General features: G+C 37.1%; 1 protein-coding gene across 1 annotated transcript; it reads right to left on the reverse strand.

Moving 5' to 3' along the window:
- Positions 1–1011: 1011 nt before the first annotated feature.
- LOC132121625 (semaphorin-4G-like) lies at positions 1012–25197 on the reverse strand. The gene is made up of 15 exons (XM_059531220.1): positions 25062–25197; positions 22532–22829; positions 14126–14277; positions 13964–14026; positions 13471–13569; positions 13263–13353; positions 13076–13189; positions 12492–12646; positions 9943–10118; positions 6928–7066; positions 6558–6780; positions 5634–5749; positions 5370–5524; positions 2596–2657; positions 1012–2508 (listed from the first exon to the last, which is right to left on the reverse strand). Exons 2-15 carry the CDS (start codon positions 22788–22790, stop codon positions 1529–1531), a joined length of 2784 nt encoding a protein of 927 aa, XP_059387203.1. The 5' UTR covers positions 22791–22829; positions 25062–25197; the 3' UTR covers positions 1012–1528.
- Between the last annotated feature and the right edge of the window lie 1016 nt (positions 25198–26213).

A 26213-nucleotide genomic window follows, 5' to 3' on the forward strand; every position in this document is an offset into this window, starting at 1 on the left:
CTTGGTGAGCATATGAAGAAACTTCTTTCAAAAACAATAACCCCAAACATTTTAACTAGTGCATCTGATTTTAACAAATTAATTTGAGTAAATTACAATAATAAACTGACAGCCCTGGTAGAAATACCTTTATGTCTGAGGTTTAAAAGTCAATTAACCAGGTGCAGTGTCATGCATACAAAATGCAGAAAATTAACTAACTTCAAACGTCCTGGCATTTTGGCTTTTACTTCCATTTGTGAGCATCTCATTTGACAGGGAAATCATGCATCAGAGAGAGTTTCTTCCATTTTGAGATCTATTCACTCCTTCTGACACACTGCCAAAGAGAAACACAACTCATCCCTTGAATTCTACAGCTGAGTGGCTCTGAAAATGACCACCTCTGTATCTGTATAGATGTCAATGGCGCATGTGTGTATACTCGCTGCTCCTGCAATCTAAAGTCCTTTTAGGCAAGTCGTGCCACTCATCCGCCATCTTGGCAACGCCTCCGGGCAGCTATTTCAGACTAACAATACCTGGCTCCTATCTAAATGAATGGGCAGAGAGTCAGAACTGCACTTTCACCGGTCACCGGGACATAAAAACTGCATGTATAGAAACAGCAGTAAAATATGATAAAAATCGCTCAATTTTTTTTTTACTTTGCCCCAAAATAAGGTTTAAAACGGCTTTTTCCCCACAGGTTATACTTTTACTACGCATGCGCAAGGGTTCCTCAACTGTGTGGATACGTCAGTGGAACCAGACGATAGGCTTAAATGTTTCCCGGCTTGACTGCTTAAAGCAAATGATTGGCTTTCCAGTGGGAGGGGCAGAACATGTGCATACAACCGCCATCTTTGCCGTTACGGGTTTTCCTTATATAGTTGTATTGAGGATTGAGGAAGTGGCATGTCTCTTATAAATTGCCTCTGTGCAATCTGACTCCAATCTAGTGTGAAACTGTCTAAAAAGTCCAAAGCTCAAAAACATGTGCCCTCACATTCATGAAATGTTGCCAACTCTTTTTGAATTATTAATGAACTAGCAAGGAGGTTTTGACTATTAGTACTTTGATAATAAAATGATTGTTATTTAAATCAGGTGCAATTAGGCAAAAACAAAAAAATCTGTAAACGTCTGCATTTAAGCAATAATATCACATTGACTATGTACAATTTCTTTGCTGAGAAAGTCTTTGGACAGTGTTCTTAAGTCTCTTACTTCTCCTTTAAAACAAAAAAAAACATAACCAAATTCAGTCTTGCTTGTTCTTGATTGAAGATCATCTTGTGATTTTTACACGTCGAGGTCCACAGTCTAGGTGTCTTTAGCTACATTTGATGTCTATGAAATCCAAAGTAAATTTGACCAAACTCAGAAATATTTTCACGAGATGATTCTCAAAGGCGCCATGCCAAATAAGTTGAAGTTGTATATTGAGTAACGATGAAGAACTTCAAAACACTTTTTTTCTGGCTCTTATACAAAATGTAAGCTTCCAGACCACAAGGGGGTGATATAGTAGTGGTGCGAGATCACGCTACACTGAGCTTTCATCTGGCTGGATGTCCAACTGTGTGTGTTTCCTCTTTTCTAGAATCCTGTTGAGCTCCTCGGTGAAGGAGTGGTAAAGCGGAGACGTCATTTCCGTGTCTGTCTGCCTCAGGAGCACGTAGCTATTCCCGTTCATCTTTCTTAGCACACTGGGCAATGTGGCTGACAGACCATTGGCATACTCCGATGCGGGCAGGGGTGGCGGCATAGGAAGTGGCGGCGCGGGCGGAGGTTCCTTGCTAGACGTGGTCAGGATGTCCGCTGGAACGATCTGTAGAAACTCTCCATCTCTTGACATCGCTCTGCTACGCCCCTCCGTTCTGCCATTGCAGTGGCTGGAGATGGTTTTAAGCTCAAAGTGCGAGCTCCTCTTTCTTTCGGCTGCCATTGTTATGGACAGAGCTTGCTGGGAGTACTTTCTGGCATTGGGAGAGTTGTGTGCACAGAAGCTAACGTACAGGAGGACCACCGTTAGAACCAGACAAAGCCCACCGAGAACAGCCACCAGAGAGATATACATAGCCTCCATATAACTGTAGTTCTGGAGCTCTGGTCCAGAAGGCAACAGCCCCGGTGGGGGCGACAGAAGTTGCTTAACAGGTCCGCTGGAAGGACTCAGAGTTGGCGCAGTTGTGGTGGTGAAGAAACTTTCGGGTAAAGCCGTTGGAATTCCCGAAGAATGTGATGCAGGAGGCGGAACGGGTTGGACCCATACCACGTAACTGCGAATGGGAACCCAGACACCGTTCTCTACGGCGTAACAGCGGTAGTGTCCACTTTGCTGATGCTGAGTTCCAATGATAAGGAGGCCATCAGTGCCGGTGCGGTAGCTGAAGTCTACGCCATAACTTAGCAGCTTCTGACCGTTCAGCGTCCAGTGAGGGGTGGCCAGGTTAGAACGAATTTCACACTGTAACAGAACATCATCTCCTGCCATCACTGAACGTGTCCGGTGCATGACAAAACCTGTAAGATGTAATGTAAGGCATTATAAGTCTACTCTTAAAAGTCACTTGACTAGGTTGCTCGGAAATTATTCACATGCAAACACACCATCGCTTGTAATATTAGTACAGCCTCTGCTTCCCATCTGGACATCCTGAACAAGATTGTATCTACAAGACACAGAGTTGCACTTATTAAAGGCATTAATCAAAGCATGCAGTACATACTGTGAATGTATTTTGGACACTGGGCCTGAAAATTAACACCAAGAGACCAATAAAAGGAAAAACGGGCTTTAGCAAGAAAATTAGTCACTTTTCTCACCAACTGGCTGCTAACTTTATTAGGACTGCTAATGGTTTAAATCACATTGCAAGAACATTAATCTCACTCTCACTGATGCACATCTTCTAACAACTTTTATCTCATTGGAAAGTTTACCATTAGAGGTTTATTTAAGGTGCCTAATGTTGTTAATTTCTCAGTATTCCTCATTTGTGTATTTCCATTTAAACTCATAAATGTGGAGATACAATGCCTTGCACTATTTATCATAAATATACAAGACAAAAACAGGTAAATCCATTGTCTTAAGAACTATTTTTTTAATAATGCAACATATCATGTAAAATAAATATTTATTATATATCATGTAAAAGAAATATTTATTATATATCATCAGACATCCCAACCTGCAAAAAGTCATTTCAGGGAGGTATCCCCCCCACCCCCCAAAAAAGGAAGGAAATACATCTCAGCTGTAGTCACCTTCTCAGTGAGACTTTGCCTATCTGAATGGGAGAACTGAGATATATTGGAGCAGCCTTCCCTGCGCTTAGCCTCCCTAACATGTTGTGGTCCCTAACAGATATAAAAGCATAAAATATTATTTCTATATGCTATAGGCATATGTAATTATTCGTTAATTATGTTTAAATATGTAGATTACTTTTACTATTTATATAATCTGCTTATACAATTTATGTAAACTGCTTTTATTTATTTTCCATTGCAACTTTAAACAGGTCTAAGGAGTTTGTTGTTTTCATGTAGCCTTGGCAACTAAAGGCTGGTTCACACGGCAGGATAATTAGGCCGATTTTAGCCCCGATTGACACCTTCCGACATCTTAAGGATGCTCCGATTATCGTAAAATAATCTGATCAGATATTCCTGCCGTGTGTGGTGTGTTAAGACTGCTCTCCTCTGCTCGGAAGGACGTTGGGACCGCTCCGATCTCAAATCGCGGATATCCAACATGTTGGATTTATTTGGCCCGATTTCTTCTCGTGTGTGGTGTCCCCCGATGACAAACGATCACGCAGCCTGTGGACTGTGGCGTGTAGCCAATCAGAAAGCGAGGTGACGAGGAGCGAGGAAGTACCGGGAAACAAAATCAAAACAGCCGGCGGCATAGCGCACCAGACAGTCCGGTGGACGTCGGAGATGGAGGACTTTGTCTCCGCTTCTTTGACAATCGCCTTTTCTTTTTTTTCTTATGTTTTTTTTTTCGGTTACAGACAAAGGACAAACTATGGCCACTGCATCCTCTTCGTCCGCCATGATTGTTTACTCTGAAGTCACGTTAGATCTCGAGGGATTTTGCGAGATTTCCCGTCTGACCTGGAAATGCTCGGGAGTCAAATCGGTTCGTGTGTGATGTGTTGATTTTGCCGTGTGGCTGCACACCACACACTGTATGACCAACACTGTTAGACCCGTGATTTTTTTATCGCCGTGTGTGGGGTCTCTCAGGTTTGGAAAATCGGCCGACAATTTTAAAATCTTCCCTTGTGAACCAGGCATAACCTGAATAATATGCAGATGAAATTAAACTTGTCAACTCATCTGTTTGAGTTGTTATGTTTGACATCTATAAGACAGGGGTACACTTTCGTGTAGTCTGCCGTAAAATGTGTCTTATACTTTTTTTGTTTTGTGGCACTCTCCCTCTTCCATGGTGCTCCTGTTTCTAGACAGACATAACTGATTAACTTTGTTCGGGACAAGAGATAAAAGCCCGCCCACACTGACAATTGATTGGTTGATTTGCAGAAACAGGCCAATCAGGATGCTCTCTGTCTTACATGCGCTTCGCACACACGCACATTAGCACACACGCAAGGTCTCTCGCTCCCTCTCCCTTTCTGTCGTGCGTGCGCTACACGGTTTGAAACACAGTATCTGTTTCGCATGCGCGCTTTTGCTCGCTCGGTCTAGATTCCAGGAGATCTTGACTAATTTGCGGAGGGAGCCGCTTTCAATATGCGGGAGACTCCCGGAACTTCCGGGAGACTTGGGATGTCTGTATCATGAAAAAAATAATAAATATATATATATATATATATATATATATATATATATATATATATATATATATATATATATATATATAAAAATAATATCATTTTTTTATATTTAAATTTTTTTGTAAATGCCCTGAAATTCTGACAAATCTGACTACACTAAGAATTACACACAGAAAACATTTCTATGCTAGTTAATTTAGGCATTACAACATTATAGCATAAAATATATCCAATAAAGATAATTGTTTTTTTTTTTCTAAATCTGCTGTAGAAAAATATATACTGTTTGAATCAAAATCTTAAAATAAGCAAAGATCATAACTCATATACTAGCCAATAAAAAGTCAATGCTGGTATCTGATATGGTGAAATGATATTGTGCATCCCTAGCAACTTTTTTTAAATCATCTGGCATTGACACAAAAATGACTTTTGCACTATGGTAACATACATATAAAATAAATCCCTAGCAACTTTTTTTAAATCATCTGGCATTGACACAAAAATGACTTTTGCACTATGGTAACATACATATAAAATAAATATATAAAAACACCAGATTCCTGCACTTACCTGTTAGCGTAAGCTGCTATTTCAGCACACACTCTACCATCCCAGCCGCAGAGCGGATCTCGTGCAAACACACAGTCATAACATGAGGTGTAGCGCTCACAGGATGACAGGGGTACTTGCACCACTCCAGTGGCAGCGCTCACATAGATACTGATCTGTTGAACAAAAGTGCACATCCTAAGATTTTTGGGGGATCTAAAAGCATTTGTACTATATACTTGGATTCTATGCTGGTTTTTAATGGGTGCTAGGTGTATCATGTACCTGTTTTTGTGATATCACCATGTTATTGATTGGTTGTTTCTTACTGAACAGCTGAAGCTCCTCAATGATGTGAACACGGTCTCTGATCTTTACAGCTCTGTGTAACCAGCCCTCATCTGGAGAGAAGCACACAAACCAAGTTCCAAGGTATGAACCCGAATATACACTACCTATTCATCAAATGTATCACCGTTTCCATAAAAATAATAAGCAGCACAACTGTTTTCAGCATTGATAATAATGAGAAATGTTTCTGGAGTCATCATATTAAAATGATTTCTCAAGGATCATGTAACACTGAAAACTGGTGTAATGGCTGCTGAATGAAATTCAGCTTTTGCATCACAGGAATACATTTCATTTTACAATACATTAGTGAACGAACTCCATCGCACACCTGTAAGTAGCCTAATAGGTGCGTAGAAAAATAAGACCAGGTAGGTCGTTTCAACATATAAGGAACTCCCGCACACTATCTTAACTTGCAAAATAAAATTTTAATCGCACAACGTTTTGGTCTCATGACCTTCATCAGGAGTTTACAAATGTTCAAATTCATCTCTTTTAAGAAAAACTCATGACATAAAAGAGATGAATTTGAACATTTGTATACTCCTGATGAAGGTCGTGAGACCAAAACATTGTGCGAGTAAAAAATTTTTTGCAAGTTAAGATAGTGTGCGGGAGTTCCTTATATTTTACAATATATTAAAACTTAAAAATTATTTGAATTATAATAATATTTCACAATATTTATTCAAACAAATGGAGCCTTGGTGAGCATAAGAGACTTCTTCTTAACATTACAAAAATCTTACCAACCCCAAACTGTTATAATCTTAATATCACTATCAAAAATCGATCAAAATTATCTTTTTAATCTCAATATCAAAATAATAACTAACAAAGGAAATTGACTCTTGCCTGTTCCAATGTAGAGCATGTCATAGACATGTCCATCCAAACCCACAACCTGTTTTACGGCGATCTTGGTGTAGGCCGTGCTCCTCTGGAGCAACACAGGACGTCCTCCCACGGGCTGGATCTGTCTGGACATTAAAGCATGTCTCCGGGCAAAATTCAGTACATTGTCAGGGAGATCCCGGGAGGAATTTATGAGCAGGGCATGATGCTGATCAGTTATACACTAAAGAGAAACAAGGCCACGTTATGTAACATTCCTGAGAAGAGTGAAAATAGAAAGAATGTAAGACTCCAATACAAGTCCAAAAGAGCTGTCCTATTATAACAGATATTAGAGAGTGACAGTTTATGAGACTATTTTGCATCTCACCGAACCAGGCCTTGGTTCTGGAACTTTCCCAGTGTATTCCCTCCATTTGGTGTCCTGTAGTTCCATGTACGGCCCATCAAATGCTGTCTGGACATCTCTGAGGGAATACTGACACACTGCAGACATCTTAACATTTCTCCTGGCAGTGAGAGAGAGAATTAAAAAAGGGGGTGAGATTAAAGGAATTTTCCTGGTTTAACCTAAGCATAAAAGTGTTTTGATTTGTTCCCTTAAAGGGATAGCTCACCCAAATACCCCATGATTTACTCATATGCCTTTCTTCTTTCAGACGAATACAATCTGAGTTATATTTAAAAATGCCCTAGCACTTCCAAGCTTTATAATGGCAGTGAATGGGTGATATTCAATATTCCAAAAGAAGTCCAATAAACTGCATCCATCCATCATTAAAAAGTGCTCCACATGGCTTCAGGAGGCTAATAAAGACCTCCTGAAGTGAATCAATGTGTTTTTATAAGAAGAAATCCATATTAAAAACTTTATAAACCGTAATCTTTAGATTCGGCTAACTGGTGTGTGTGTGTGTGTGTGTGTATGTGTTTTCATGCGAGAGTAGGGTGACCACCCGTCCCGCGTAGCGCGTGCGCGCACAGCGTTTGAAGCCCAATTCATGCGTCCCACAAATTGAGACTGTGTCACGCATAATCAATGCTTGCTCAAAAAAAGTTGTTTGCTCTATATCCTCGAGCCCCAGGCAGCCAAATGAACATTACTTGACAGTTCAGCACGCTACTGTTGCCACATCATCCCCTCAGTTGAACTGATGACTAGGTTGTTGTCAACTTTTCCGTTGTTGTCATGACAGCGCACGCACGTACATACCAGACACACTGGGAAGGAACTTTTAGATGCACGCTTTACGTTTCGAAAAATGGAGAAAGAGACTCTGAGGCACCTCCATCTTCAGTTAAAAAAGAGAAGGTGTGTCCTGTTTCAAACTTTTTTTTATGCGCCTGCCTTTACTAACATGCGAGTTCACCATCCTTCCTCCCCGTGAACCTCTGGAGTTGTGAGTTTAGACTTTTTTTTTTAACTGTTCCTGTGGTGTTGAGCAACTACAATTCATTTTAATCCTATAATTTTATATTATAATTTATTTAAATTGAATAAATTGTAATGAAAAATAAATAAAATGTAATAGCTAAAGTAAATCATAAGTGGAAGTGCATCTTTCAATTCTGTCATGAGCATACATCAGCAATTACACATGTTTAGGGGAATAGGGCATTATTAATATACAATGTAAGGTGGTATGTGCTAGAAATGGGTAAACCACTATCAGTGAGTCTGCCCATGGGGTGGGGTCACCGCCGCGCAAGGCAGTGTCCCACATTGTCCCTCAGAAACATACCCCTTGTCCCCCCTTGGGCTTATTAGCAGGTGGTCACCCTATGCGAGAGTCACCCATTCACTGCCATTATAAAGCTTGGAAGTGCAAGGAGTTTTTTAAAGAAAAAAGAAAGTAATATACTGTACACCTAGGATGGCTTGAGGGTAAGTAAATCATAGGGTAATTTTCATTTTTTGGGTGAACTATCCCTTTTAATACAATACAAGTCTATGTGTGTGTGGGGCAAGGCATTTCAAAAGCAGAAATTTTAAGATCATATTTTTATTAAAGTGCTTATATTATCATTGAATAATGAAATTATAATCAGAAAAACATGTTAAAAATCCTTCTGTATTTATCTTTCTGTAATCCATTTTATATAATCAAGTTTTTGTAGTAATTTATTAATCGCATCATGGTGCTGAAATTTAAATGCAATGTATTTTCTACTGCATATATAATAATAAAGAACGGTTTAATTCTCCTTTTAACCAGGTAATGAATATATAATTTTATGGTATTGACACCACTGTGGAATTTAGTGAATTATTTACTAATTCGTTTGTGTGATAGAAGAAGAAGAAATCAACCTGTCATATATTTCAAGCAGTTTTTTCTAAACCTACAAATGACAGTCCCTGAACCTGTAAAGACAGAAACAAACCCACTGCTTTTTTCACCTGTGGGACACAACACTAGAAAGCCTCAAAATGAAAACCTAATGTTATTACTCCCTTCAGGCTGATAAATGGGTTTGTCACTCAGTGCTCTGTCCTGTTTACTACCTAGAAATGGGTTTGATGGGAGAATTTGGTCCCCAACTAGTCTGTAGACATTTAAAGGTCAATTTAATGTAGCATGACTCTGTATATACTCTCTCTCTCTCTCTCTCTCTCTCTCTCTCTCTCTCTCTCTCTCTCTCTCTTCTCTCTCTCTCTCTCTCTCTCTCTCTCTCTCTGTCTCTCTCTCTCTCTCTCTCTCTCTCTCTCTCTCTCTCTCTCTCTCTCTCTCTCTCTCTCTCGTTCTCTTTCGATTCTGCCAATTCAGATACTGGCCCAGTGTCCAGTGTCCTATTGTGAATGTCCCTGCTATAGTGAGGAAAGCACTTGGGAATATTTACAGATGAGCTCTCATGTTAAAATCCTTTAGTCAAAAAAACTCAGAGAATGAAGATAACAGGGTCACATGCTAGAAGATTAATGCTACTTCTGTTCACATCACATTTAATGAGACTGCAGCACTTTTCTCACTGTAAAACATTCAACCCACTAAAACTGAAGGCTTTGGATTAACTGCAGCCTTAAATTTAAAGCAAAATCAATGTGGTGCCACAGTTCTTAACAGTTACCACTTTTACTACTTTTTGACTACTTTGAATTAGCTGATTATCTATCTATCTATCTATCTATCTATCTATCTATCTATCTATCTATCTATCTATCTATCTATCTATCTATCTATCTATCCATCTATCCATCTATCCATCTATCCATCCATCCATCCATCCCTTGCCTTCCACAAAATAAAAAATTATAATTGCTGATAAAGTTAATTTACATTAAATATATTCAGGAACTGAACTGGAATTTAAAAAGGCATTCCCAATTCTGTTTTGAATGGTACAAAACCTTTTACAGGTTCACAGTCCAAGTGAATTTTCTCACCACTCAAGTCCAAAAACACCATAAAAGACACTGTCGTGTCCGCTGCTTCCATCGATGACAAAAACGCTGCGTAGGACGTTGAAATGAAGCTCATAATCAGGAATGGCACACACCAATCTGGCCTTGAGAAAGGATGTCCACTTCCTCTGAAGAGTCCTCTGCCCTCCAATGTCACCCTGTGAATGACAAACAAAAAGCAACGGAGATAAAATTAAAAGCAAATTACATATAAAAATAAGGCTATGTTTTATTAATTCGATAGAGCAGAAGAAACAACACGATATACATATGTATTATGCGTAGTCTGCAGTTCTTTGAAAGCTGCCTCCTTAGGGGCATGAGTCACACTAGCTGTAGAAATATTAACAAATAATGAACACAATATCGCTCCATCTTAGTCTAATGGGATATGATATAATTGAGTTTAAATGTTACATTATGATTATGTAGCTCACCATCACACTGCAAATCCCTGTCAGCTGTCAAAACAGAGGTATACTGTCTGAGGAGTATAATCTGGGGAATTTTTTTACCAACCCACCCCATGGTATTTTGTATAATTCACATATACCCTTGAGAGTAGTTCACAGCCAACAGCACCAAGCCCTGGTATGTGAAACACTCCTGAATTAAACATTCAGCTTGAAATGACACAGTTGTGGGCACAAAAAGCTGTCCTAAATATACTAACAGCATTCTGCTCAGAAAAAGGCTCAATCTGACTTTAACATTAGGGCCTTCAGGCTAATTGTGTCAGTTAACATTCAGTCGAGAAGAAAGACCAGAACTGAGGATGGCTCAAATAAAAGAGTAAAGGAAACAGATACTTTTGTACAGTTTCTTCATAACAAAGTTATTAGCAATGCTGTCACATGATCCAAGTATCAGATACTTGTGTCACTGGAAATGGCAATTTCATTCTTTTCATTTCTAAAAAGCACATGGTGCATACTTGGCTGAAGGAAAAGCTTCCATCTGTTAAGCAAACTATATCGTAGTATAAATGCAGAGAAACAGAATACAATGGAAAAATGAGAATTACAGAGAATGTACAGTGTTACATATGCTCATGAAGGCTGAGGGAAGACATCTGGGGCAATGCGATAATCATTTTCCTCCTGCTCATTATTGCCATTATCACAGCAAGGCATGATTTGTTACTCTGACAGGAAATATTTCCTTAATTAATATGAAATGTATTTATGATGTGTAAACACTGAAAAGCAATATTTACTTTAGAATACCATATGTAAAATTGCTATATGGACCTTAATTGTGGACAACACATCTTTCTTTGTTGTTTTTGTGTGTGTGTGTATTTTCTATGGAATCTTAAACTACATCTGCTACTGTGCTTTGATGAAACACCCAAAATCTCTTGCTTCTGATAATATTTTTTTTTTGGTCAAAACATGGTGACTTATAGGGACACTACTTAGTATTAACAGTTTATTGCAGTACTTATTGGCCATTTATTTAACTTTTATTATTGTTTTGTGCACTATTCACCGTTAGGGTGATCCTCGGTCAACCTGCTTAGTCAAAATCATTTCTCACTGAATGCAATGCAAGTCAACAGAAGAATTTTATAGCATATTAGGTAAGAGTTGGCTACATCTAGAAGACTAATTGGACTAATTTAAAACATCTTCTAACTTTTCTTCAACATCTTCATGAAGCTGATTGAGCTTACACCAAAACTTGTTTATTGGGGTGAGACTGATGTTTTTAACTTATCCCATATTAAGTCTAAGTATGGGATACATACTTGGCCACATGTCATGTTCTTTCCTTTCCATAATGTTATGCTATTTCAAATAAATACTGTTGAATGTGACACTGATGTGACACTGTAGACCGCATTAATGTTTGCTGAAAATTCAGATTTGCAATCACAGGAATAAATTACGATATGTTTTATGGTATTTTCGATCCAATTAATTCAGTCTTGGTGAGCATAGGAGACTTTAAAAATCTCACCAAAACAAACTTTTGAACAGTAGTGTATAAGCTTGGATGTATACATGTGTGTAATCAGGCATATGGACGTGTGTGTGTGTAGGGTGGCCTACTTTGGACTGGAGCTTCTTTCCCTCCTAACTCAGTAAGTCAAACAGTAAGGGACCTGACCTGCTTCCCAGAGCTGTGAAGTGTTAGCTTCAGAGTGAATGCAGGCATGAAATAAATGAAGATATAATGGTAAGGGGAAAATATTGCATGGTTTATCCGAGCACAATGAAGACACTAAATAAGATGAGAGTAATGCAGGTGGGAGAGCATGTGTGGGAGAAGGAAAAAGAGAGAGTTCGGGTGGTGGGGCTTTATCTGCCCGGCAACAGTGGCAAACCATTGAACCTCTAGGAATTTGTGGCACATGAGGTCAGGTTGGTGCTGACATGGAGCTTGGAATAATTTGAGCTCATCTGAATTGTATTTAGGAGCGAAAATGTCTTGTTAATGTAAATTTGCACACTAGATTTGAAAAACACAGAACAACATACAACAGTTCCTCTTCATGAGCTCAGCTCAAGATATATCTTAAACTTTACCTTACACACACGGGCCACCCTTGCCACTTTGGTCTGACTGGAGTAAGCTGTCGGTTCTGTGTTCCTCTCCGTGAAGAAGAAGTAGAGTTTGTCATCATCCCCAATGGAGCTGTTGATGCTCTCTCTGAGTAACGCTGAGCCAACAAAATCTGACTCTATGAGAAAGAACATCAGCATTAACTGCAGCCCACACCACAATGGACCAATTATGAGCCTTACAGATCTTATTGTGTGTCTGAGAAGTTTCAAAGCACATTGTTTATCGATTGAAATATAGTGACTCTTTTGGAATCTTCTGTTCCTTTTAATGTTATATCTGTGCTATTACTTTTCTAAACAATCAGACTATTTGATTCTTGTTTGGCAGATGAGACAGCAAGTACAAATATAACGTTAACAGAAGGACCTGAGCCTTAGCAAATAACCATTCACAATACCATAGCAACTAAAAAGAAAATGCAAAAAAAAAAAAACACTCAGAACACCTTAGCAATGCCCTAGAAGCTACCTACAATACCCGAATATTATGGTTGCACAGGCAAACACCATTTACATTCTATTTTTTCAAATAATGGTCAACTAACCCAGTAGCCATCGTGTTGGGGAATCATCTGTCCGCAAGTTGGGGAAGGGAAAGTTGCGTCGTATATCAGGGATGTTGCGAAACTCATACTGGGAGGCAGAGTACATCTCACCATCTGTAACAGCAAATTTTATAGGTCACACTAGAAGAAACTTGCAATTTATGAAATAGGTTTATGAATCATTTACCTATTATAAACCCAGTGTAGCCCTTTGTAGGGTCATAAGGACATTTATCCTTTCCCTCCTCAAAACGCACAAAGGTAAAGCGTGCCACATCCTGATCAAAACAAGGAGATTTATAAGAACCATGCTCTATCTTTTAGTAATATATAAAACATTCATGATCGATATTCCTTTGCACTATGAGGTATAGAATGAGTAAGTTAAGTCTCACTATGTAAGCACAGCGTGGTCTGAATGCATGTGTCCCGCAGGTGTACAGGTGAGTGTCATTGTATCTGTCCAGGAACCGCACATGATTGTAGCATTCAGTCTGTGATGAAACAAGCAAGAAATGATTCTAGAACATATAAAACAAAAAATAAATAAATGATACATTATGCAGTACCATATGCAGATTTAAGGGGGTGCTGTTGAGAAAACTGCCAATAGTCGAAAATGTGTGAATCAGGGTTCCTATCATTAACTAAAGCCATTTAAAAAAAATGTTACTTAAAATAAAATTATATATATGGATTATATTTTGTTCTAACTCTAACTTATTTACATCAAAACCACCATTAGTTTTACCAACGTTTATCCAAAGCAACTTAAAGTGAATTCAGGCTATACATACATGTATACAGAACTTATCAATCAATCACATGACATTGAGTTGAGCTGCTGGATTTAGGGAAGGATATCTTACACATCAAGAATGACAATACCTGATTGTTCTTTCCTTTGCTCAGGCACTGCCTCTTCTGTTCAGCAGACGCTGCCCATTCCAGCTGTTATATAGATATGGACAACAAACTATGATCAGCCCAATTGCATAAGGTAGAGAAATGAAACATACTGAACCTTATAGTGACAAAGGCAGAACTCACAGACAGAGAGATATCTGTGTCAGAGATGTTAGTGGTGTCCAGTTTGTAAATGGCTTCTCTGGCCCCAACATACAACAACCCTGGTCCATCCTCCAGTAACAGAGAGCTATAGTTCACTGCAGATCCATGGAAATGATTACAACCCAGCAGCCCTGCGAACAGCGAGAGAGACCCAGTAAAAAAAAAAAAAAAAACAGGTACAAACATTACTAAATCATGGCAACAACATTGAGACCCACTCATAGCTCTACGCTGTTTGGTCTATTATTGGAAATATTTGAACTGAGATTAACAGATGGAGAGCTGAATCCTTATCAAATGGCAACAAAGAAAACATGACCATGAAAACATAGAAGATCTAATACAATACATACAAGATCTAACTTCATTATAAAAATGAAATGCTGGCATAATAAAAAGAAAGGGGGGGGGGGGGGGGGGGAGAGTGAGGGAAAGCAAAAACGGTGCTGCAAAAAAAGTACTGGATTTTACACTTCCTGTTTTTATATACAATGATAAAGTGTCTTTCTGAAATATTGACGTATTTGGGTGGTCTGCTTCCTCAAATTAAGAGCATAAAGTAAACCCAGGCACATTCTGAAGGGTAAAGGACTTCCCCATCTACAACAGTGCATGCTGAGATTTCCTGCCCCATACTAAGAGACGGGTGGGCTATGCTGATGAGACTTGGCAGTATTAGGCCACATATCAACCATGATACCCCTCAAATGCCCTTCCCGTAACTCTCAAAACACCCCTCCCCCCAAACACGGTGCTAAAGACTACATCAGCAACAATATAGAGTAAATCCAGCCTGCAAGCTTGGAACACAAAAGATTTGGAATCAGAATTTAAAAGTGATTTGTGCCCTATCATATTTTCCATCCTCTTTTTGAGTAGTATACTAAAATCCTCTCAGAGAGAGAAACAAAAAGTGTGGCCATTGTATTCCAATTACAGAATGAATATGACTAATCTGTCGGTTCATTTTAGTGAATCAAAAGCAAAAAGACAGTCCCTTTCAAGTAAAGTCTGTTCACTTATTGGCCATATTTCCAGCACCTCTAAACGCGGATGGGGGAATCCAGAAATCTCAAAACCTGCCTGCCACACTCACATTCAAAACAGTACTGCAAATTATCAACCCAGTCTGACATAAACTGTCCCTTAAATGTTGTTTCTTATGCTCCAATAGCATTAAAAAAATGCAGTTTGGTTTTCAATTTGGTCCAGCGAATGTGCTTGTGCAGCCATAAGCACATCTCAGGATACTGACTGTTTCTATAACAACCACAGCCTCTAACTGCAGCTGCAGTGACACCATGACTATGATTGGCTATTTTATTATTATTATTTTTTTGTAAGGCGGCACTTTTTCTGCCATACAAGTGCACTGGGTCTGTATTGCATATCTAAAGTCTTTGATTCAGAGCAACCAGTGTTTTCCTATTCCCAAACAAATGCGCACAACTGCAGTCTGCTTCCTTAACGAATTATTATAATGAGCTGGTTATTTAAGAGAAACAAATACATAAAGCTTACTATGATTTAATTCAGAGTTGTAACAGACTGGTTATTTATATGACATTGCATAAAGATACACATCATGAGCTCTGACAGTAATTTTTGACAAATATTAACACTAAACAAGCAGTGCTGGTCTAGTGTTGTTTTAACTAGCGTGAAAATGAGTGAAACTATAAACCGAATAGTCAAGGCCATGAGGATCTAAACTATCAATCAAAGAAAGATCGCAACAGACCTAGGGGTTGCTGTGCGCGTGGGAGGGCCGAGGGCTAAAATTACTCATAACAGGAAAGAAAATATTAAGTTATGCAAACATGCTTCAAGACCTCAGGCAATGTGACGACATTCTGTGTGCGTTGTTAATCTTTGTGTCTCACTGTGTAGATAGAGAAAGATGGGGCGTGTAACACACACACAGTGATGAGTGCAGTGTTGACGATAAACTGAGAGATCACACAAAAGCCTTTGAGCCCAAAGCTCATTGTGTGTCCTTGGACCATGTACACACACAGCCACTCATACACACACGTCCCCATCCACAGTCCACTATTACTTTGTAGAATAACATATCAGGATTTAAGTGAAGTGAAAATGCAGACATGAGCACAAATTTGGATGTACATTGCTGGAAATTATAAGAGTCCCATGTTATAAGCATCTGACATGTTTGTCTCTGGAATACTTGATTTTAATTAGTCAATCATGGCACTGACAGGTTAAATATTTTCATATAATGACTGCTAAACTATATATTTGGCCACTGTCCATGACAACATAATGCTGCTGCTACTGTTTTGTCTCTTTGGTGGTCTCACTTTTTTCATATCAACACAAGTTAAAATATCTCATTAGCACCACCCTGAGACTCAAAATGACTAGCTACCAATTACTAATACTGGCCTCTTATTATTATTATTATTTTTAAATATATGGTGACTATAAAACTGTTTCCAGCAACATTTAAAAGAATATTTGGGATGCAGTCTTTGTCACATTACCAATATATAGTAAGAAAATTAAAACCTTTATTTTTTTTTATTTTTTACTTAAACCAGCAAATTATTTTTCTGAAGCATTCTTTGTATTCAATTCAATTCAAATTAATATGTATAGCGCTTTCGACAATACACATTTCCAAAATCAGCTTTTACAGGAAATGCATGCATCTTCATTACAATGTAGAGTGATCTGTTATCAGTGTTGCATTTTATGTATATTAATTTCATCCTTTTTTATCATTATAAATATTATATTAATTGTGGTATTTTTACTTGTTTTCATATGAAGTTATTTATTCTTATTGTACTGATTTTTTATTTGAAAGCATTTTGAGCTATACATTTCTTTTATGAAAGGTGCTATATAACTACGATTTTATATATATATATATATATATATATATATATATATATAATTAAAATCATGCATTTAGCAGACGCTTTTATCCAAAGCGACTTACAGTGCATTCAGGCTAACAATTTTTACCTATCATGTGTTCCCGGGGAATCAAACCCCCAACCTTGCGCTTGATAACGCAATGCTCTACCAATTGAGCTACAGGAACACTATATATATATATATATATGGCCAGAAGCTCTAGTCCAAATTTAAGGCTAAAAATGTAAACATAGGAATGAAAATACAAGATATTTCAGCAAATCAGCTTGCAATGTATATGGATGACATGACAGTTATAGAATACTACTGCTCCCTGTTTGCATGTTTTCACTGAAAACGTTTATACAGTATGCAGATGAAAATGTTATGGTTTTTAATAATGCTGTCAATATTCAGTGTTAAGAAATTTATGATTTTTTTAGACTATTTGCATTTATTTCTGTTTAAAATTAGGGGACCAGCAAGAGGGTTCCTATGTTGCACTATTATAAATAAAGATTCTTTACTGGCATATATGGTCCATGAAGAACATCTGACATCCATGCAACCTTTCCATTGCACCAAAAGTCTTTACATCTATACCAGTAATTAAAATTTTCTTCACACTAAAAAATGTGTGAAAAAATGTTTCTTCTATGGAATTTCTGCAAAAAAAGGGTAAGCTTAAACAAATACAATTACATTAGGATGGCATGCACACTGTGTGTCAATAAAATAAATTTTCATCTAATTATTTGCCGCACTCCATGATCACAATTTTTAATAACCACTTTCTTTCGGAACTGCTTTTATTCATAACATAACGGCAAACAAGGGTCTCGGGTCTCACAAAAAAATAGCCTCTGGCCTGCTAGTGCACAAACTGCCTTACCATACCAGCTTATAAAAACAGACTGACTGTGCATCACTGAGGGAACGAATCCATGAGCAGAGTCAACACAGCGCTCAAGGCCTCCTGTTGTGTTCTAGCAGTGTGTGTGGTTTGTTTACTGTTCCCTAGAATGAACACTGGAACCAAGTTTCAACAACACAACCTTCATGCCAAGCTGGTAATGTGCAAATTGCGCATTCAGATTGTTTGCATGAACTTGTTTTCTTCTAATATTACAGTATATGTGACTATAAATGCATGACATACGGAAATATGACAATGTGTGGGAGGCTGTGTTATGGCTCAAGGACACACTACAAGGGCTAAGAATTGTAGCTCTCACCTCATGCTACAAACCCATGCATCTTTGTTGCATCTGTGTGTGTTTGAGACTTGACTGTTGACTCACTCCAACCCTGGTCCAAACAAACCTGGCCAGACAGCCGTGGTGCTCGTGTGTCCAATCAGACTCGTGTTTGCTAGGGGCAAGCGCTGACTAAATAAATAGTGACACTGGTTGAGAACAGTCAGATTCGGACATGATCAACATTACACAACCAAGCTCCGCCAGGATTACAAAATATACTTAATCTTAATAATCTTCCAGTAGACACAGTAGACTACACACTGCTTTAATAATCTATCTAACACACACTAACACTAACAGAGATCTGTATTGTATTGTGTACCAAAATAAAGTAATATGAGCCCAGATTTTTCTTCAGAAATGTTAAGGTCCATTATACATACTTGATTTAATGAGCTGACATTTAATATATGCTTTTCATATCAAATCATTTAAAGTGAGCTAACTACAGATCTCCTTAAGCAACCTTTTGATAAACACCTTTTTCCAAAAAGCATTAATGGTCATTGATTGGTTCCAATTCTTGGCAGTAAACTGATCATTAACATTGTGGCAAAGTCCAAATCACGTGTAGACCAAGCTCCCATTGATTAGTAATTTGTCTGTCCACAAAAATGAAAATGCTTCTAATCACAGGAAATCAGGAATTCTAGGTGGACGAGATATCAGAGATGACACAAAAATAACAGAATGCAAGCGTTTTGAGAGGAGTTTTATAAAGCTAGACGTTTTGTAACTTACAATTAAAGTTAACTTACAGTTTAAGATACTATGTATGTAAAAAGCAGAATGTGAAAAGAGCAGTATGTCTGAATTCATAGTATTCATTTAAGAGTACCTGGATGACCTACTTCCACTAACATTCTTTAATGCACAATCAGTGGACAATTTACTATCCCATGAAGCAACAAGTGAATTTGTGAATGGCAGTAAAGTGACACACTTTAAACTTGTTTAGACACTGAGACTTGTATGTAATGTGACATTAATAACAAGGTGGAAGTAGTACATCTGAATTTCATTCATGTTTTTTAATGATCATAAAGTTTCAATCCAAATACTGTACTTAATAATATGTCATTTCAGACACTGCTAGTGTCTTAAAGGTGCAACATTTGGCATTAGCATGCCAATTAAGAGTAGTAAAAAACTAAACTAAACTAAACCCTTTTTGCATAATATAAATATAATCTGTAGCATGATGCCAATGTAAGCAACCCCAAATGTGTGTTTATTATTGCTGTTATTTATGTACAAAAAGAAGGAAGTAGATGGCACCACTTAAATCCTGTCACCAAGACAACAGCAACCCCCACGCAGATAAAGCCCCCTCCATCAGAGGGCTGGATTCTGTGGTTCTGGTTTATCAAGCCTACCTTTTTATGAGTCCCAGAGAAGAGCTATTTCTCTTAAAGCGTGTTTAAAATAAACAGTGAACGTTGTATTGTATTTTAAGTGCCTTTTCTGTGATCCTCAGTGTTTTCAGGAAATCTTACCTTTCTTACCTTTCTGCACGAACAGTAAATATAGATCTAGCTTTTTTTTCCGCAGCAGTTTGTCTCGACTGAAATGTCTCCTGACCTTACACAATAACTCTCATACTGTGATTATATTTATTACACGTTCAACAGAAACTACCCACACCATATGACAAATTAATTTGCATGACTTTTTTAGTTGATCGTGATGGCTTTATAAGGATTTATTTTATAGAGAATATATACAGTATGTACATATATATGTGTGTGTGTGTTTGTGTGTGTGTGTGTGTAATTCTTTGTAATATGTTCATAGGTTTTTGAAAGAAATGTATACTTTTATTTTGTATTAAATTGATTAAAAGTGACAGTAAATAAACATTACTAAATATTTATATTTTAAAAAATGCTGTTATATTAATATATTAAAATAATATTAAATGTAGTTACATTGCTGTTAAAATAGTGTGTGTCTGTGTGCATGTGTGTATACAGTATATATGTAGACAGTAAGATTTTTTGCAAATATTATTGCAATTTAACATAACTTTTCTATTTTAACAGTAATACAACAGGGAATACATGTTAGGTAAATTTTTTTAGCATGAATGCACTGTAAGTCGCTTTGGATAAAAGCGTCTGCTAAATGCATAAATTTAATTAAATTTAATTAATTTAGTAACATTTATTTGAAATAAATAAATAATTTAATCAATAAAATTACTGTATAACATCTCAAGGTCTTAGATATTCAATAGACAGACATAGAAAGTCAAGAGACACATGTAGATGTCTCTTAAGACCCCAGATGCTCTTTTCTCCTCACCCTGCTACCCCAGATGAATTACACATGTATACATATTTCATTTCAGCATTACTTCAGGTCTGCTAAGCACTACGAAAACCAGACAGCCATGAACCCAACGACCTGCAAAAAGAAAATACTCCATGTACTTAAACCTACTACAGCAAACCATTAAAGCAAGTTAGCACCTTTTGTTACACCCACAAAATGATCTTTTCTTGAATTTAACATTTTGACACTATCTCCGAATAGACATATTGTAAGACACAAGCTTGATTTAGCAGAGATTCAAATGCTCTTACATGCAAGTCTGTACACTCTCCCTTCTCTCTCTGTATGCTCTAGCACTTCATCTCATCCCAAAAGAGCCCAAATATAGGTCAAGGACTTGAGTCAACCAGGGCAAGAAAAAAAATACAATAATGAAGACAAAATTACAAAACAAGATCTGCAGTGTCTGATCACAAATTTAGCATGAATGGATTGTATGAGCCATTACACAGCAGCAAACTTTAGCAACACTTAAGTTTAATCAACTGAGTGGGTAAAGATGTATGAAAGATGTCATAACATTCTCAATCATTTTACAAGCATGTCAATTATCTTACATGCAACGAATTAAAATGGTGATGCATAACATTTTTATGATGTTAAAATGCTTGTGTATCTCATATTCTTGTCATGCATTGACTGATTCCACTTAAAAATTGCGAACACTGGCTCTATGGGACTATCAAAACAACTCTTTATTTGTTGGCGCATCCTGACCAGCCAGAAACAGTACAATTGGCTTAAACGATGGTGTGAGTCTGTGGTGATAAATACACATTATCGTCATCAATGCAGTCAGAGTGCACATCTACTCTAAGAGAACATTGATCTATAGAAAGAGCTTGGGCTTTATTCCAAACTGCAGGCATTATTTATCAATAACAGCTATTAATGTTTAATTACTGGGAACCCATTTGTTATACAGATTTGGGAGCATAAGTGAGGTCTAGTGCTGATGAAGCATGGCTCACAGTTGGTTTAATGAAAATGTTCAGGCCTCTTTAAGATTTTCACGTAAACCATTTTACTAGTTACTGACTTCTTTGCACATCACACACCTTTGGTATGTAGTGGCCACCATATCTCCAGGATAGTTCAAAACTGTGATTTTTTTGTTGAAAGAAGAGCATTTATATGAAATACAATGCCTTTGTAACATTGTAAATGTCTACTGTCACTTTTGATCAATTTAATGCACCCTTGCTGAACAAAAATATTAATTTATTTAAAAAAAAAATATATATATAGAAATTACATGATACACTATCATGGATATGTTTCAAATCCTTCACACACTGAGAGCCCAAGTGTTAGTCCAGGATAACCTCACAGGAGTGAGTGTGGCCTAACCTCACTTTATATTCTCATGGCATCTGCTGTGTGAATCTCATTGACTGGGCCAGGACAAGTGAGAAGGGCTCTTTAATAATATCCAGAGAACTGCCACAGCCTCCAGCACTTCAGGCAAAACAGTGTCAAACACAATCAGCACAGCACATGAAAGATGCAAGACACACCTGATAATTTTATTGACTATGGAAACTAAGTAAACGCCAAAGTAAATGCATGATGTGTAATTCGAGGTATAATATTCAAACAAATCTTATATAATAAGAAAATCAAACTTAATAAGAATCTTAAACTTAATAAGAAGTTTAAAAATTGAATTTACTGTAAGTCTTTCAAAATCGTTAATTCAATCAAGACGAACATTCAACATTCACTCATGTGAATTTCTTTGCATTTCAATTCATTTTAATTCTACTTCCTTGCATCAAAATCTGAATTCTGCAACCTCTTTGTTACCTCGACTCAAATTCGGGAATCAAAATGAACTTCAAAATGCATTCACAATTCAGTTCTGACTAGCACACAACACTGAATTACATTTACATGTAAAGTGCCTTACCACTGACATTTACAGTTGTCCTGGGGGTGACATCCATATCAAGAACCGGTCCAAAAGGAAAACCCCAAATGACAGGTATTAGGTGTCCAAACACCATCAGCATGAAGATGGGCTGTTTGGTCTGCCGCATGATCAACACGATGTACTGGAATCTGCTAAGATCCAGGCAGGTTCCTCCAGCAGTACTTTGCTGAAGATAATGTTGTTGTGTAATGGATGCTGATTCACTAGAACAAGCTCCCACTTCCAGTGCAGTCATGGGCTGCTAACTCATCCTTGTTCTGTCAAAGGTTTCCCGCTGCATTAGCAAGAAAAAATGAGTAAGTCTCTGCCTTCCCGAGACACCTATCGAGAGCAGATGGCTTGATGAGAAAACACGTCATACACAAATGCATTCACTAAACATCTCATAGTGCAATGCATGTCGACTGTATCAAATGCTATTATCAAACCACATCGCACGTAAATGGAAACACACAAACTGATATAATACTTACAAAGTTGGATAAAAGTGCACCAAATGCATCAATTCCATTAAGTTTCCTCAAAGCAACAAACCCATTTAACTTGGTCACGCTGAAGTCCAGTCAGTCATTTTAAATTAATTGTTCGCCCAAAAAATGAAACATTCTGACGGCACCCATTCACTGTACACTGGCAGAAAAAAGGTACAAAACTTGTCACTGGGGTGGTACCTTTTCAAAAGGCTCAACTTAGTACCTGAAGAGTCCATATTGGTATCTTAAAGGTACATATTAATACCTAAAGTTTACATATTAGTACCTAAAATGTACAAAAGTGTACCTTTTGAAAAGGTACTGCCCCAGAGACAGCTTTTGTATCTTTTTTCTGAGAGTGGAGGATCCATTGTTGAGCAAGTGACGTAATGCTGAATTTTTCCAAATCTATTCTGACAAAGAAAACAAACTCATCTACATCTTGGATGGTCCAAGGTTGAGTACATTTTCAGCCAATTTTCATCTTTTTCTGGCATGATGCACAATTGTGGAGGATGCATAATTTTTGGCTCTGGAGAACTGCCTCAAAAGCAGATTTCGTAGCTTTTGATTCAATTTATAGTGAGTAAACTTTATTTCAAAACACTTAGCGTCACAGAAATTCTTTGTATATTATGAGGTATCCCTTAAATGTGTTTGTTGTCTAGAAACACCATTTTGTGATGGCGAAATGGATATGGATGCAGTGGATATATACAATAGATGCAGCCACTATATACCATATTGAAGTAAATATAAATGGCTTTTCTTTGCTCTTACTGGAAAACTGCTGGGTTAATTCATATCACTCTATCTATTCAGACATATAATGTACCATAAACATATAAGCATTAAAGGGATAGTCCACCAAAAAATGAAAATTATGTCATTATGTCTCATAGACTACTTTGAAGATGTTTTTCTTACCTTTCTGGACATGGACAGTATACCGTTCACGCAGCTTCAACGGAGGGACTGAGAGCTCTCGGACTAAATCTAAAATATCTTAAACTGTGTTCTGAAGATGAACGGAGGTCTCACGGGTTTGGAACGACATGAGGGTGAGTCATTAATGACATAATTTTAATTTTTCGATGAACTACAGTAACCCTTTAACACTTCTCCTGTTACAATAAGCACCCTGCTCAGGGTAGTATGGACAAGAGACATGTCAGCCTGATCACATCACATTACAAAAGTAAATTTGCCAGCCTGCATATAATACACTACTGTACTTAGTAAATACAGAAGCATTAAGCATAGAGAATCATAAAATAAGGAATAATTTCTGATATAGCCATCTGTCAGTTGAACAATATAAATACTATATTTCCAGTCTGACATTTCCACAGATGGTGAACAAGTACCTCCAATCACTCAAATGTGGGATTTTATGACATATCTCACTAATTCTCCATCTGCACTTAATCTAGCTGTGCTGAAAGAGTCGTGAGAGGTTCTGAAGTAATGAGAACTTTCAAGTCTAATTTCCAATATACTGATTACTGCATCCTGACCTGAAATGCTACTTATAATTATGCATGTCAAAATAGTTCATGCATCCATTCCATCAGACATTACAACCAGTTTCCCAACAGTAACTGTACAGTAGGCAGAAAACTTCCAGAAAAAAAGAAACTCTAAACATAATGGCATCTCTGATACTGCTGATTAATCACTCAGAACCGTTCACTTCATACTTCATATAAATCAGGTCTCAGCATCAGATTTATGATAGATAGATAGATAGATAGATAGATAGATAGATAGATAGATAGATAGATAGATAGATAGATAGATAGATAGATAGATAGATTATAAAAAGTGTTTGTGCCTGTGGTCGACATAAGATTGCACACCACTGCGGTATTTTTAAAGGACACTTCTGGCACTCATTCCCAGCAGGCTCCGTTTATATTACAACAGATTATGCGCAAAGATACCTACTATTACTATTAGCTTAACTACACAGATGTAATAAAAAACACATGCAAAATGTCAAATATATATCATAAACTCTGTAGTTACATTACCTGACTGTTTCAGAAAAAAGCATCAGTCACCCTGTCTGTCCATATGATCCCTTGTTATGCAGCTATTGATGTCTCAGCTTCAGAGATCTGACAGTGTACTGCGCTGCACGCTGCACGCTCCTCAGAGCAGTCTCAGGTGAAGCCAAGCCCTCTCTGGTTAATATTCATGAGAGACCACGCCTCCTCTACTATCTGTCCCAATGTCACTTCTCTAAAGCATTGGTTTACAGCATTTTATAATAAAAAATTATAATGTATAAATATTAATATTTTTTTGAGAATGCAACGGACTTGTGCATTCGTCGGGGACGGAGGCTTAAATATGCGACCGTTGTGACACGGTTTCAGTCGCTTCATTTGTATTGGTTGCCACCTAGAGGTTAGTATTAAAAATGCATGTAGGGCACGGGACTAGTTGTCACAGAGGCAGGAAGTACAGTGAAGAGCTGTATTTCAGTAACTATATAACAAGTCATTGCTTGTTTTTCTAACAGTTTTTTTCTCTTAATTTTTTTTCTGTCCTCCAAATTAATATTATCTTATTACTGCTATATATATTGGATAAAAAAATAGACACAATAGATAGATTTTAATTGAAAAGTTAATTTCAGGATAAGGGTATTTTCCCATAAATGTCAAGTTGTTTCATGTCAAAACTGTATCCAGTGTGTCTAATTAACAATTGGTATTGTCCAAAACAATTTATTTGTAATTTTTTAGCTGTTTTGGAATTGTTTCAAATGACATATAATTTTAAATATTGTGGAATAACATTGTATATATTGTACACTGATGACATCTTATTCTATGAAAAGTGTATGTTTCACTGTAAGAAATTTCCCAAAATCTTTTTAAAATCCAAAAATAATGTAACTATATATATATATATATATATATATATAATATAATTTTATTAGGGTAACACACATATTCTGAATGCCTTCGGCAGAATTCGAATGAGCCATTTTAATCTAGATTAATCTAGATTAATTTCAAGATCACAGTGAGATTAATCTAGATTAAAAAAATTAATCTATGCCCACCACTAATATACACACATATATATATATATATATATATATATATATATATATATATATATATATATATATATATATATATAGGTCAAGGCTTTAAAGTATGTGCACTTAT

This window comes from Carassius carassius, chromosome 39, assembly GCF_963082965.1.
Source record: "Carassius carassius chromosome 39, fCarCar2.1, whole genome shotgun sequence".
Lineage (NCBI taxonomy): Eukaryota > Metazoa > Chordata > Actinopteri > Cypriniformes > Cyprinidae > Carassius > Carassius carassius.